This window comes from Eptatretus burgeri, chromosome 1 (assembly GCF_056783735.1).
Source record: "Eptatretus burgeri isolate ZD-2024b chromosome 1, Ebu_testis_v1, whole genome shotgun sequence".
NCBI classification, from domain to species: Eukaryota; Metazoa; Chordata; class Myxini; order Myxiniformes; family Myxinidae; genus Eptatretus; species Eptatretus burgeri.
The window spans coordinates 163,114,831-163,128,498 of record NC_140961.1 but is presented as its reverse complement, the minus strand read 5'-3'; the positions used below and the strand labels follow the sequence as shown (position 1 = coordinate 163,128,498).

The 13,668-nt window shown below is 45.1% G+C and overlaps 1 protein-coding gene across 2 annotated transcripts in view; it reads left to right on the top strand.

Moving 5' to 3' along the window:
- LOC147035907 (uncharacterized) overlaps window positions 1-13,668 on the top strand; it is a 176,416-nt gene that overhangs the window by 10,017 nt on the left and 152,731 nt on the right. For both annotated transcript variants that reach the window (XM_085847993.1, XM_085847992.1), the window contains exon 2: window positions 9,827-9,908. In XM_085847993.1, the coding sequence (XP_085704119.1) occupies window positions 9,827-9,908 (82 nt within the window). The remainder of the gene's footprint in view (window positions 1-9,826; window positions 9,909-13,668) is intronic.

Genomic DNA, 13,668 nt, shown 5'->3' with positions numbered 1-13,668 from the left:
TCATGGTAAGGAAGTGAAGCAACCCAAGTGTTTCTGGCCCAAATATAGATTATTTTTGGCTACGAACTGTCGGATCGTGATGAGAATGAGTCAAAGATCATGGTTTTTGATTGGGGACAATCTGAGATGGTGTTAAACAGCTGTCTTGAAAACCTGGAAGGAAGGTGGGATTGAAGAGAGTGTGGAAGTTGGTTCCACAGGTGGGGGAAAAGAGGAATAAGTGATTGGAGGTGAGCAGTGATCCTGGATTTAGGTAGTTTCACCAGAAGGGGGTTGATGGTGGACCGCATGCACCCTGCAGAAACCTTGGGGGGGGGTAACAAAACACAGAAGGAGCAGAGGGTGCAAGACCAGAAAGGAGGCGGTAGAAGACAGAGCGACCACCGACCTGTCTGTGATGGCGAAGTGATTGGTCCATAGACTCGGTTTCATAGCGGGAGATTCCAATTATCTTAAAGACCTTGGTTTACATGACGTGAAGAGAAGCAAGATGCAAGGCAATGGACCCAGCCTCGAGGGGAGAGCAGAACTCAATCAAGCTGTGGATAAAGGCCTTGTCGGTGTACATGAATTCAGGTGTGCCAAGGGAAGTACTTTGTATGAGGGAAGACGCCCAGTCGACAACTGGCTTTGGAGGCCAACTTTGAAATGTGTTTTGCCCAATAAACATCATGGCTGACGGTGAGACCCAGGAGTTTGATCGAACTGAACTTCCTCCAGAAGATTATTAAGAAAGTAGATGGGAGGGTTTGCCGTACGGTCCTTTAGGGAAGAGATCATGAGAGTGTGAGATTTGTCAGGATTGAAAGATATGTATTCCAAGTGTTTGACCAGCTTGTGATTTTGTTAAGGTCTGAAGAGAAGGCAGAGGCTGCAGCCTGTCTGCCTGACGGATAAGGGATGTCACAGCAGAGGATAGAGTTATTCAGCACATTGACAAAGGGGATTTTACCGAGAGTCACAGAGATCATTGAAGAAGAACTTTTGGGGATTTTCCAGAGATTCAGATATCATCACTACGAGGCTGGATACGGATCCGTATCTTCACCAAAATCAATCTATTCATCCATATCACACAGTCAACCTGTCCACCGGGTTTCGTTCGAATTCGCCGATACTTTTTTGAGATATCTTGCTCAAAAACAAACAGAGACAGACCGGCAAACGGCGGTGAAAACATAACCTCTGTCCACTTTCGCTGGCAGAGGTAGAAAGGTGCAATGACGGACCTCCTCAATTTCACACTCTCACTACCTACTACCTTACTTCCAGTCAACAGCAAGGTCATGGAACCAATCATCGCAGTTCACATAAAATCATTCCTTTTCACCAATGTCCTCATCTCAGATCACCAATTCGGATTCAGACCAGGTCACTCTACCTCGGACATGCTGCTTATTCTCTCCAAACAATGGATGGAGGCCCTCAATATCTGACATGAGATCAGGGCCATCTCGCTGGACACATCCTGAGCTTTCAAGTGAGTACCATCTTATCTTGCTCTCCAAACTGTCTGCCCATAGCATTCAAGGCCAACTCTTGGATTACTGACTCCCTCAACTCTCTCAGACAACATGTGGCTCTCAAGGAATCCTTTAATCTCCTCTCCCTGTCGAAGCTGGAGGGCCACAACGCAGTGTTTTAGGTCCAGTCCTAAGCCCAGAGTGCCACAAGACAGTAACGATCTCTCGGACTCTGTATAACATCTTTATCTCTTTGCTGATGACTCCACCCTCTGTCATGACATCCCCCATCCTTCGAAACGACAAGCAGCAGCCTCTTCCGTTTTTTTTAGGCATTAACAAAATCACAAACGGGTGAAACAGAAATGTTTTTTTTTAACCCTGAGAAATCCCACGCACTCACTTTCTCTTTCAGAAAGGACCACACGGCAAGCCCTCCCATCGACTTTCTTAAGAGCCCTCTCAAAGAACTTCAGTCACTCAAACTTTTGGGTCTCGCTTTCTGCCATGATCTTTCTTGGGCAAACCAAATTTCAAAGTTGGCCTCCAAAGCCAGTTGCTGATTGGGCATCCTCCGGTGTCCAAAGTCCTTCCTTGGCACACCTAAACTCTTGTCCAACTACAAGGCTTTTGTCTGCAGCTTGATGTAGTACTACTGTTGGTCTTGATGGGCTGGCTCCCTCTGGGCTGGGCCCTCTGTGTTGGCTTCTGTGCCTCACATCTTGCTCAGCTTGATGCCATGGAAACCAAGGCCTTCAAGATTAATGGAATTTCCTGTGATGAAGCTGAGTCTATGGACCTATCACTGCCACATCACAGACAGGTCACAGGTCTCTCTGTCTTCTTCTGCCTTCTTTCTGGTCTTGCACTCTCTGCCTCCTCCATGCTTTCCTCCCCCGCCACCCCACCCCCAGACATCTTCTTGGCGCACGTGGTCTACCAACAACCTCTTTCTCATGAAACTCTCAAAATCTTGAATCACCGCTCACCTCCAATCATTTGTTCCCCTTATTTCCCATCTGCGGGACCAACTTCCACATTCTCTTCAATGTCATCGTCCCCTCCACATCTTCAATACAGCTGCTCACCCCCCATCTCAGATCATCCCCAATCCAAAACTATGATCTTTTATACACCCGTTAAACCACCCTTCCACTAATTTTGCTTCTGTAGTCATCCACCCTCTACATTGTCCTCTCTCCCTCAAATTTGCTCTGGCATTCTGTGTTGTCTGTCTCCATTTATTTTCTCCCTTGACCCTGCTGGTGCCATTTTCCTCTTTCTCTCTGCTGTTCCTTTTTTTTTTTTTTATAACATTGCATCCTGATCCGTTGTGTTCTAGCTCTTCCATGAGCATTGACAATGCATATAAAAAAAATTCTGGCGACTACATAACAAATGCACAAAAACGCTGAGCAGGAGAACACACCCATCAGTAAAAATATATAAATAAAAAATGAAGCCGAACTGAAAGAAATCCCATGATGGGTTTTTCAGCAGCACTGCCCATACAGGGGGAAAAAAAAAATAACGAAACACTGGAAGAACAGAACAGGCCCCACAAATTTGATACAAGTACTACGATGGAAGCACAGAAATGATGTACCACCACCGAACACAAGAAGGAGGCCGAGAGGCAGAACACAGGGGATGTAAAACTGGATGCTACGGAACAATTGACCACCTATTAATAAACAAGGTGATACTCCAAAACTGTAAAATTGAGAAGAACCAAATTGTCCACCGCCTTGATAGACTACAAAAAAGCTTTTGATAGTGTTGCACATTCAGGGATGTTAAAGTGCATGCAATTGTACAAGATCAACCCCAAGATAATCAAACTGACTGAGAAAGCAACGGAGCTATGGACCACCAGATTGATACTGCAACACTCGGAAGGAAACATCGAAATAACAGGAGTGAAGATCCATCATGGGATCTTCCAGGGTAACAGCCTTTTGCCCCTCCTGTTTTACCTGGCCTTGGATCTAATGAGCAAGGACATGGATACACCCAAACGTTCATTAAAAGAATGTCCAAAGAGACAGGAAAGGAGACACATCTACTGTACGTAGATAATTTAAAACTCTTCGCAACAAATGATGAAAAATTGGTGGAGCAACTGAAATGAGTGAAAGGGTACTCCGATGACATTCAAATGGACTTTGACTTGGATTCATACAGGGTAAACCAACAAAAACATAAATATTGATCGAGATACAACAATACAGGAACAAGAAAACGAAGCATCATACCAACACCTCGGAGTAGAGGAAGGCCACCAAATATGCCACAAACAAATGCACAAAACAATTACCAAAGAATATCTGCGTAGAATGAGTCTGATCCTGAAAACATTTCTCTCCCTGAGAAACAAAATCAAAACCATAAACCAATCAGCAATACCGGTATTCTAATACAGCTGCGGAATATTAAACTGGCCACAAGCAGAAATCAACAAGCTAGTTATCAAAACAAGGAAGCTCCTCACCATCTACGAAATGTCCTAAAAAATTAGGTCATCCCGAGAATGTATCTGCCAAGATGAGAAGGAGGTAGCGGCCTCATGCAACTCAAGCAAGTGCGCAGAATGACATCTGTAGGTTGGCTGAACAAGTGAAAAGCTCAACACTGCAGAATCCAATTTGTAAGCAAACACGAAGACACCGAGCCAGTAAAGGTATCCCTAACTCATCGAGCAAAAAATGTCCAAAGACAGGTGCAAATGGAAGATGTCACATATGAAACCGAAACAGCAACAAATACAGGCCAAAAATTGCAAATAAAAATAAAAATCTAAAACGAAATATCAACAAATGTACATCAACAACTGGGAGAATGATAAAAGAGCAGAAAGATTTTAATTTTTTTTTTTAAAAGAAGAAGAAGGCGCTTCCAACCAAAAGTAAAAAAACTAAATCGACTCCGCTAATTTGAACAAAAAAAGCGAGAGCAGACCCGGTCTCAGGCAACGTTTCGCCGGCTACGAAGCTGGCTTCATCAGGCACAATTTATCTATTGCGCCAATGTAGAAACAGACCTTTTATCGGGATGTAAAATGCTCATGTCAGAACAGCTGTACACACAAAGGTACAACAAGATATGTGGAGACATCCATGGGCACATCTACAAAAAAAATTCAATATTGTAGTTTAAATAACATGAAACAAAAGTGTTAATTGAGAACAAGGAAGTAATGCTTATGTACAACTTGATGATCCCATCAAGCGTGAACACAGAAAACAAAGCATTGCGACCAGATATAGTATTTCGGCATAAAAAAAATGACATTGCTCATTGAGGTATCAGTACCCAGTGATTTTGGCACAAACAATGCAGAAATCAAGAAAATGACCAAATATCATGATTCCAAAAAATGAAATGAAAAAAAAATCCTGGAAGTTGAAGAGATCCAAAATTGTTCCAGTGATAATTGAAGCAACGCGAATGATGAAGAAGAACCTTACAGAGATCTTAAAACACCATCCCTGGGAATATTACCACAAATTAACTGCAGTTGGAAGCTATGTGGGACTCGGTGACGATTTTGAAAAGAGCCCTTGGACCAAAACTCTGAAAACAAAACTTCACACCTTGGTTCATGACCGCCCGTTCCGAAACGGACACTTCAAGACCTGAGAGGACTCTGGTACACTTTCTGAAACCTGCATATGGAGATCACGTGCGCACACGCACGCACGCACGCACGCACGCACGCACGCACGCACGCACGCACGCACACACACACACACACACACACACACACACACACACACACACACACACACACACACACACACACACACACACACGCGGATTTGACAGAAGATAGATTGAGGCGGTTGGGATGATGCATTTTAAAAAGGAAAAAAGGTGCATCTAACCAAAAAGTTACTCAATATACTCTGCCAGTTGAATCTCTTCAAATATATGTCAGTGTGTGTATGTGTGTGTGTGTGTGTGTGTCCTCCATAACACCAAAACCATGAAACCTAACAGCCTGAAACTTTGCACGCATACTAAGAAAACTCCAAGGAAGTGCAAGAGTGAAAATTGGGTGTTTGGGTTCAATAAACACCCCTTTTGAAGATAATTAATGGCCTTATGTATATTATATCCTGTATCATGCGCAACCTCAGACGCCTAACTCTCGATGGGGTCTAACAGCGCATACTCAGTTACCTTGCTGGGGTGTTCACCATGTTTTTTGGCCTTCTCAACAATGCCTTGATGTGGAACAGGCCGCAATGATTTCTTAATGATATAGTTGTTTTTTTCTTCACTTTCCTCATTTATATTATCGAATGCCTGTTCATCATAGCTACGAATCGTTGTGTACATCACTTTTTGTAAGTGCGATAGTTTTCACGTTACGAGCTTGGAGTGATTTCATACATTATATGATACGATTTCCCACGATCTACTCTCACGGACTGATTGAAATATATCATCGAAATACTATTTCGGTTTTGAGGATCGATTATTGTCCGGACTAAATAAGTGACGAAATCTGATAATTTGAAGAAATAACGAGTCTTATAACTAAGCAGATATATCTATTTACTTTAAGGAAGCAAGGCTATGTTCCCTTGTCCAGGTGGTGTTTGTCTCCGGACGTGTCCGGGTGGTGTTTTGCCTTGGCGAGAGTTTGTCTCCGGATGTGTCTGGACGGTGTCCGTCTCTCCGGGCAGTATTTGGCTCCAGACGTGTCCGGGCGGTGTTTGTCTCTGGGCCGTGTTTGTTTCCGGACTGTGTTTATCTCCGGACGTGTCCGGGCGGTGTTTGTCTCTGGGCCGTGTTTATTGAATGACCGGTAGAAAATGGATTTCATACATCATTTTGTTTCCATCTTCACTGTTATTCTATGTAGAATCATTTTGATGAGACGTTATGAATTGTAATTAACACTCCACCGCACGTCTGCCTTCCCATTCCCTCACCCGTTCTCATTCTCTCTCTCTCTTCACTCCCCCACCCCTCCTTGCCCCCCCTCTCCTCTCTCTTCCCTCCTCCACCTCCTCACCCTCTCCCCTCTTTTTCTCCCCCTCCCCCCTCCCTTTCGTGTTCCCATCAGCAAAGCGACGGGTGGTATTTGCTTGTAATAAATAAACAAGAGCCAATCTGGTCTCAGGTGACATATTTCCTTTCCGGTCACGTGTCGGTGCGAGAGGTCAATTGAGGAATGTTTTTATTTTGCCCGAACCTGAAGCAACAAATGTAAATCACATCATCAATGGTCTGCTTTGCTCTTCTTATTATTTCCTTGTAATGTGGTATTTCATGTGTGGGAGTGAGTGGACGTGTGTGTTTGTTCTTGTGTTTGTGTTTCTGGGCCATGAACATGGCTGGGTTCATGTCCTGATTAGACATGGTGATGTGTGGATTGCATGATTGTTGGAGTTCCCGTTGGGTGTTGTCCATGTGTGGGTGTGCTGTTAGGGATCGATTGTTGTTGTCTGTTGCTCACCTGAGCCAGCCACTTGCACCATCCAGTTTTTGCCATTCGTATCAGAGATGGGTATGTTTTGTCCACAGTCTCCCCAGTTAGACTACCATCTCGGTTCTCGATGTGCCATGCTTCCAGTATCAACCTGTGTCATTTGTTTGATGCTGTGTCTCGGTCGGACACGGGTCCCATCAAAGTCTTATTTGTGCCCAGATTGCTGGCAATGACATACTACGGCTGACTGGGTCACCTTTCCTTACCTAACTCCTCTAACATGTTCATCTCGCCTTTGTTTCAAACTCCTTCCAGTTTCACCAGTGGAGAATTGGTTACAGTGTGTTGTGCTCCTGTAGTGTGTTGTGTTGGTATTTTTTGTCTGAGGATTATTTTTATTTGCTCCCTTTGGCAAGCTAATAACATCAAGAAGCGAGCAATTACAAAAAGAAAACATCGAAAGTGATTGGATGATTGGTCACGGTGCAACGGCCCTGTGGTCTCTCGTCACCCAACGGCCCTGTGGTCTCTCGTCACCCAACGGCCCTGTGGTCTCTCGTCACCCAACGGCCCTGTGGTCTCTCGTCACCCAACGACCATGTGGTCTCTCGTCACCCAACGACCATGTGGTCTCTCGTCACCCAACGGCCCTGTGGTCTCTCGTCACCCAACGGCCCTGTGGTCTCTCGTCACCCAACGGCCCTGTGGTCTCTCGTCACCCAACGGCCCTGTGGTCTCTCGTCACCCAACGACCATGTGGTCTCTCGTCACCCAACGGCCCTGTGGTCTCTCGTCACCCAACGGCCCTGTGGTCTCTCGTCACCCAACGGCCCTGTGGTCTCTCGTCACCCAACGACCATGTGGTCTCTCGTCACCCAACGGCCCTGTGGTCTCTCGTCACCCAACGGCCCTGTGGTCTCTCGTCACCCAACGGCCCTGTGGTCTCTCGTCACCCAACGGCCCTGTGGTCTCTCGTCACCCAACGGCCCTGTGGTCTCTCGTCACCCAACGGCCCTGTGGTCTCTCGTCACCCAACGGCCCTGTGGTCTCTCGTCACCCAACGGCCCTGTGGTCTCTCGTCACCCAACGGCCCTGTGGTCTCTCGTCACCCAACGGCCCTGTGGTCTGTCGTCACCCAACACTGAAAACTTTTCAAAGCAAACACTGAGGTATGGAGTGTTGAACCTGCTAGTCCATAAACAGAGACTTCACAGCAGGGTCCATGTAACCTGACACTCCGGTGCTGTTTCGCAGAGAGAAGCACTTCTTGCCCTGCCTGACTCACCCGTGAAAGTGGCTAAACCTGCTCTCCTTGCGTGCTCCTGTCATTGCCTCAGCAATCTCGATCCTTGGTGCTCAAAATTGGCCTCCTATGAGTTTATAACGCATGGCAGGCTCTTCCAAAGCGTGCTTATGGTTTCCCTAAATAACTGTTCGGGTTCGGGTTTTGAGTTTGAGAGCTGTTGTGAGCAGAGTACCTGGACAATATGTGGCAGCACATCTTGTGACAAATCACAGCAATTCCTCACTGTCGCACTGCAGGGCAGTCGACGAGGCATCGCCCGTGCTGTGCTGTGTTCTCGTTGGCCGCAGTAGAAATGAATGAAATGATGATTCCATTGAGAAAAATGTCGATTTTTGATTTGCAACAGGGCTGCCTTGACATTGATTGACGTTCAAAATCACTTTTTTATCTTTACTTGTTCCTTTTCAGTGGATCCACAATATGCTGTTCGACGTAATTTCAGAGGCTGTGGGAAATCTTTTCAAAGAACCTGGTGTATCGCCCTTATACGGACGGACGGACAGACGGACGGTGTCACACTGCACACGATCAACAACAAGACTCACAACGTCGCCTGTTTATTCTGCAACTTAGCTATCGTTACCCCGAAGGAGACTGTCGATCACGTCTCTGCGATGTGATTCTCCTCTTAAACAGCTCGTCTCTCGATGCCACGTCCCCTGGGGGCTCCGCTGAAGTTGCGCGGTTATCCGAGTTACCCGAGTTGACGAGGCTCGGAGGATATTGGCAAGCGGCGTGCGAAGCCGATTGACATATCGCACGATTGCTGATCCTCCCAGTGCTTTGTTTACTGCGTCAAAGTTGTGTGCGTGCAATTATTGCAAACCCAGCGGGCTGCAATCTGCTGAAATTTAAATCTTGTCAGATGGTGACGATGATGGAGATGGAGGAGGAAATTGAATTGTTTCGTTTGGAGTTTTTCCTCTCGGACTGTTTGATTGTTTCATTGCACTGTTGGACATGCACCTATTGTTGCTTCACAATGAGGTCAGCACAAAGCCTCTCCTGGTAGCATTCCAGAAGTTGTGTTCCACCCTATAATCACTCCTTACTCCTTTTACCTGTCCAGACATGTCTTCAGCAATGCGTGTCATACCTGCCATGGTACCTTTCTGGCTTTTTATGAAGACCATGGATGAAACTTTGATGGGCGAAAAAAATAAATAAATCAAATTTAAATGTACAGGTTTTGTAATGACTTCTGCACTATCTACTTATTACGTACACACAGATGGAGAGGAAAGGAGGGTGCGCGAGTGAAGTACCAAGGAAAAGAGAAGCGATAACAAGTGGATAAACGGAAGAAGAATTAACGTTAAAACTCTGACATGTTACTCGTTCATGTGTATGTACATGTGGCCCTTTCAGACAAGAACAAACTTGGCATTTGCCCTGAGTCATGAACACTACAGGCTACCTCCACTGCATTGTGGAGTGAAGCTGATTGCGTAGCATCTTGTAAATGACAATGTGTATGACGTCAATAACATCCATGTTGAATGTGAGGAAGAAATCTTCAGACGTAATCACTGGGAAGTGGCCGATGAAGGCGAGATGTGTGACTGAATCACCAACTGGCATGTCCGCTGCGTCTGCTAACCTTTGCTTTTCCTGCAGGTTTTCACTGCCAAGAATCGTCACAAGGTTGCATCAATGGCGGGACTTGCGTGGCACACCCAAACGGAACGGCGGAGTGCTTGTAAGTAGCGACCGGAACCAATGGATGATGGAGAGAGGTTGGGACAACCTGCCTGCTTGTGTGGTCACTTGAAAACGCAGAAGCACAATGGCTGTAAATGATGCTTCCTTCCTTAAAAATGATTGTTTCAGTTATTTCGGGATCGAAAAGAAAGAAGTGGAGTTTGCTTCTGCATCCATCTTGTCCACCCTGTGTGTCCTCCACTACCGCTCATTCTTCCCCACACCCCGTGTGTCCTCTACGACCCGTCATTCCTCCCCACACCCTGTGTGTCCTCCACTACCGCTCATTCTTCCCCACACCCCATATGTCCTCCACCACCCCTCATTCCTCCCCACACCCCATATGTCCTCCACCACCCCTCATTCTTCCCCACACCCCGTATGTCCTCCACTACCACTCATTCCTCCCCACACCCCGTATGTCCTCCACTACCACTCATTCCTCCCCACACCCCGTGTGTCCTCCACTACCACTCATTCTTCCCCACCTGCCGTGTGCCCTCTACTACCCCTCATTCCTCCCCACACCCTGTGTGTCCTCCACTAACCATCATTCCTCCCCACAACCATGGTTTGTCCAAGTCTCCCTCGATCTTGGCCTTCAACTCTTCCATCCCTGCACTCTCGGGTTAACACGTGAGTCGCCCTGCACTCTCAGGTTACCACGTGAGTCACCCTGCACTCAGGTTACCACGTGAGTCGCTCTGCACTGTCAGGTTACCACGTGAGTCTCCCTGCACTCTCAGGTTAACACGTGAGTCTCCCTGCACTCTCAGGTTAACACGTGAGTCTCCCTGCACTCTCAGGTTAACAAGTGAGTCGCCCTGCACTCTCAGGTTAACACGTGAGTCTCCCTGCACTCTCAGGTTAACAAGTGAGTCGCCCTGCACTCTCAGGTTAACACATGAGTCGCCCTGCACTCAGGTTAACACATGATTCTCTCTGCACTCTCAGGTTAACACATGAGTCGCCCTGCACTCTCAGGTTAATACGTGAGTTGCCCTGCACTCAGGTTAACATGTGAGTCTCCCTGCACTCTCTGGTTAACACGTGAGTCTCTCTGCACTCTCAGGTTAACACGTGAGTCTCCCTGCACTCTCAGGTTAACATGTGAGTTGCCCTGCACTCTCAGGTTAACATGTGAGTCGCCCTGCACTCAGGTTAACACATGAGTCGCCCTGCACTCAGGTTAACACATGAGTCGCCCTGCACTCAGGTTAACACATGAGTCGCCCTGCACTCAGGTTAACACATGAGTCGCCCTGCACTCTCAGGTTAACACATGAGTCTCCCTGCACTCAGGTTAACACGTGAGTCGCCCTGCACTCTCAGGTTAACATGTGAGTCGCCCTGCACTCTCAGGTTAATATGTGAGTCGCCCTGCACTCTCAGGTTAATATGTGAGTCGCCCTGCACTCTCAGGTTAATATGTGAGTCGCCCTGCACTCTCAGGTTAATATGTGAGTCGCGAGTGAAAATCGTTTCACAACATTTATGAATAAATCCAGAAGGAAAAGTAAAGAATATCAGGTTACTCTGTTCTTACTAATATGAGGTTAATCTGTACTAACTAATATCACATTCCTCTGTACAAACTAATATCAGGTTACTCTGCACGAACTAATATCAGGTTACTCTGTACGAACTAATATCAGGTTACTCTGTACGAACTAATATCAGGTTACTCTGAACTAACAACTATCAGGTTACTCTGTCCTAACTGATATCATGTTTCTCTGTACTAACTAATATGAGGTTACTCTGTACTAACGGAGATCAAGTTACTCTGTACGAACAGATATCAGGTTACTTTGTACGAACTGATATCAGGTTACTTTGTACAAACAGATATCAGGTTACTCTGTACTAACTGATATCATGTTTCTCTGTACTAACTAATATGAGGTTACTCTGTACTAACGGAGATCAAGTTACTCTGTACGAACAGATATCAGGTTACTTTGTACGAACTGATATCAGGTTACTTTGTACAAACAGATATCAGGTTACTCTGTACTAACTGATATCAGGTTACTCTGTACAAACAGATATGAGGTTACTCTGTACTAACTAATATCAGGTTACTCTATACTAACAGATATCAAGTTACTCTACGCACAGATATCAGGTTACTTTGTGCTAACTGATATCAGGTTACCCTACTCACGGATATCAGGTTACTCTGTACTAACTGATATCATGTTTCTCTGTACTAACTAATATGAGGTTACTCTGTACTAACGGAGATCAAGTTACTCTGTACGAACAGATATCAGGTTACTTTGTACGAACTGATATCAGGTTACTTTGTACAAACAGGTATCAGGTTACTCTGTACTAACTGATATCAGGTTACTCTGTACAAACAGATATGAGGTTACTCTGTACTAACTAATATCAGGTTACTCTATACTAACAGATATCAAGTTACTCTACGCACAGATATCAGGTTACTTTGTACGAACTGATATCAGGTTACTTTGTACAAACAGATATGAGGTTACTCTGTACTAACTAATATCAGGTTACTCTATACTAACAGATATCAAGTTACTCTACGCACAGATATCAGGTTACTTTGTGCTAACTGATATCAGGTTACCCTGTACGAACGGATATCAGGTTATTCTGTGCTAACGGATATCAGGTTATTCTGTGCTAACAGATATCAGGTTACTCTGTCCTAACTGATATCAGGTTATTCTGTACTAACGGATATGAAGTTACTCTGTACGAACTCATATCAGGTTACTCTGTACTAACGGATATCAGGTTACTCTGTACTAACGGATATCAGGTTTGTCTATACTAACTGATATCAGGTTACTCTGTACTAACGGATATCAGGTTTGTCTATACTAACTGATATCAGGTTACTCTGTACTAACGGATATCAGGTTTGTCTATACTAACTGATATCAGGTTACTCTGTACTAACTAATATCAGGTTCCTCTGTACTAACTCATATCAAGTTACTCTGTACTAACAGACACCAAGTTACTTTGTACGAACTGATATCAGGTTACTCTGTACTAACTGATTTCAGGTTACTCTGTACTAACTGATATCAGGTTACTCTGCACAACATTGTGTCCTTTTTAAACTGATCGTTGATTGTTATAAAAATGTTAAAGTTACCACAAGCAAATTGTCATAACGTACAATCGATAATTTGAACAATATTTCTGAGAAGAAATTATCAATACGCCGATACATAAATGTGGAATCTATGGATTTGCTTTTCCTATAATTTCAATATACCATGGTTAACTATACAAACACTTATAATGATGTCATTCCAAGTTCATGGTATTGTCACATGTTTTGTAACTTCTGGAGCGGGACGTATATGATGTCATGGAGCGGGTATGCGGTTAATGAGTTTCTTTATCATTTGTTGTATATTTGATGTATCTTGGTTGTGGTTGTGGTGGATAGCTTAATGCCTTTATGGTTAAGGTGGTTAAGGTTGGCTTGGGATGGAATGGTGTTGAGTTCAAACCCAAGCAGTGATAAAATAACACCAGGTGGGTTGACTTAGCCTGTCATCCTTCTGAGGCCAGCAAAATAAGTTCCAGCTTGCTGGGAAAAGTGAGTCAACCGAGTGTCCTGTGTCCTTTTTGGATGAATGTGGTGATCTGTTAACCAGTGTAACTCCCCAGCTGAGCCAAACAAACTTCACCCGTTAATGAGTGTAAACCCGCTAACCGAGCAATCAAACTTCACCCGATAACGAGTGTAACCCCCTAACCAAGCC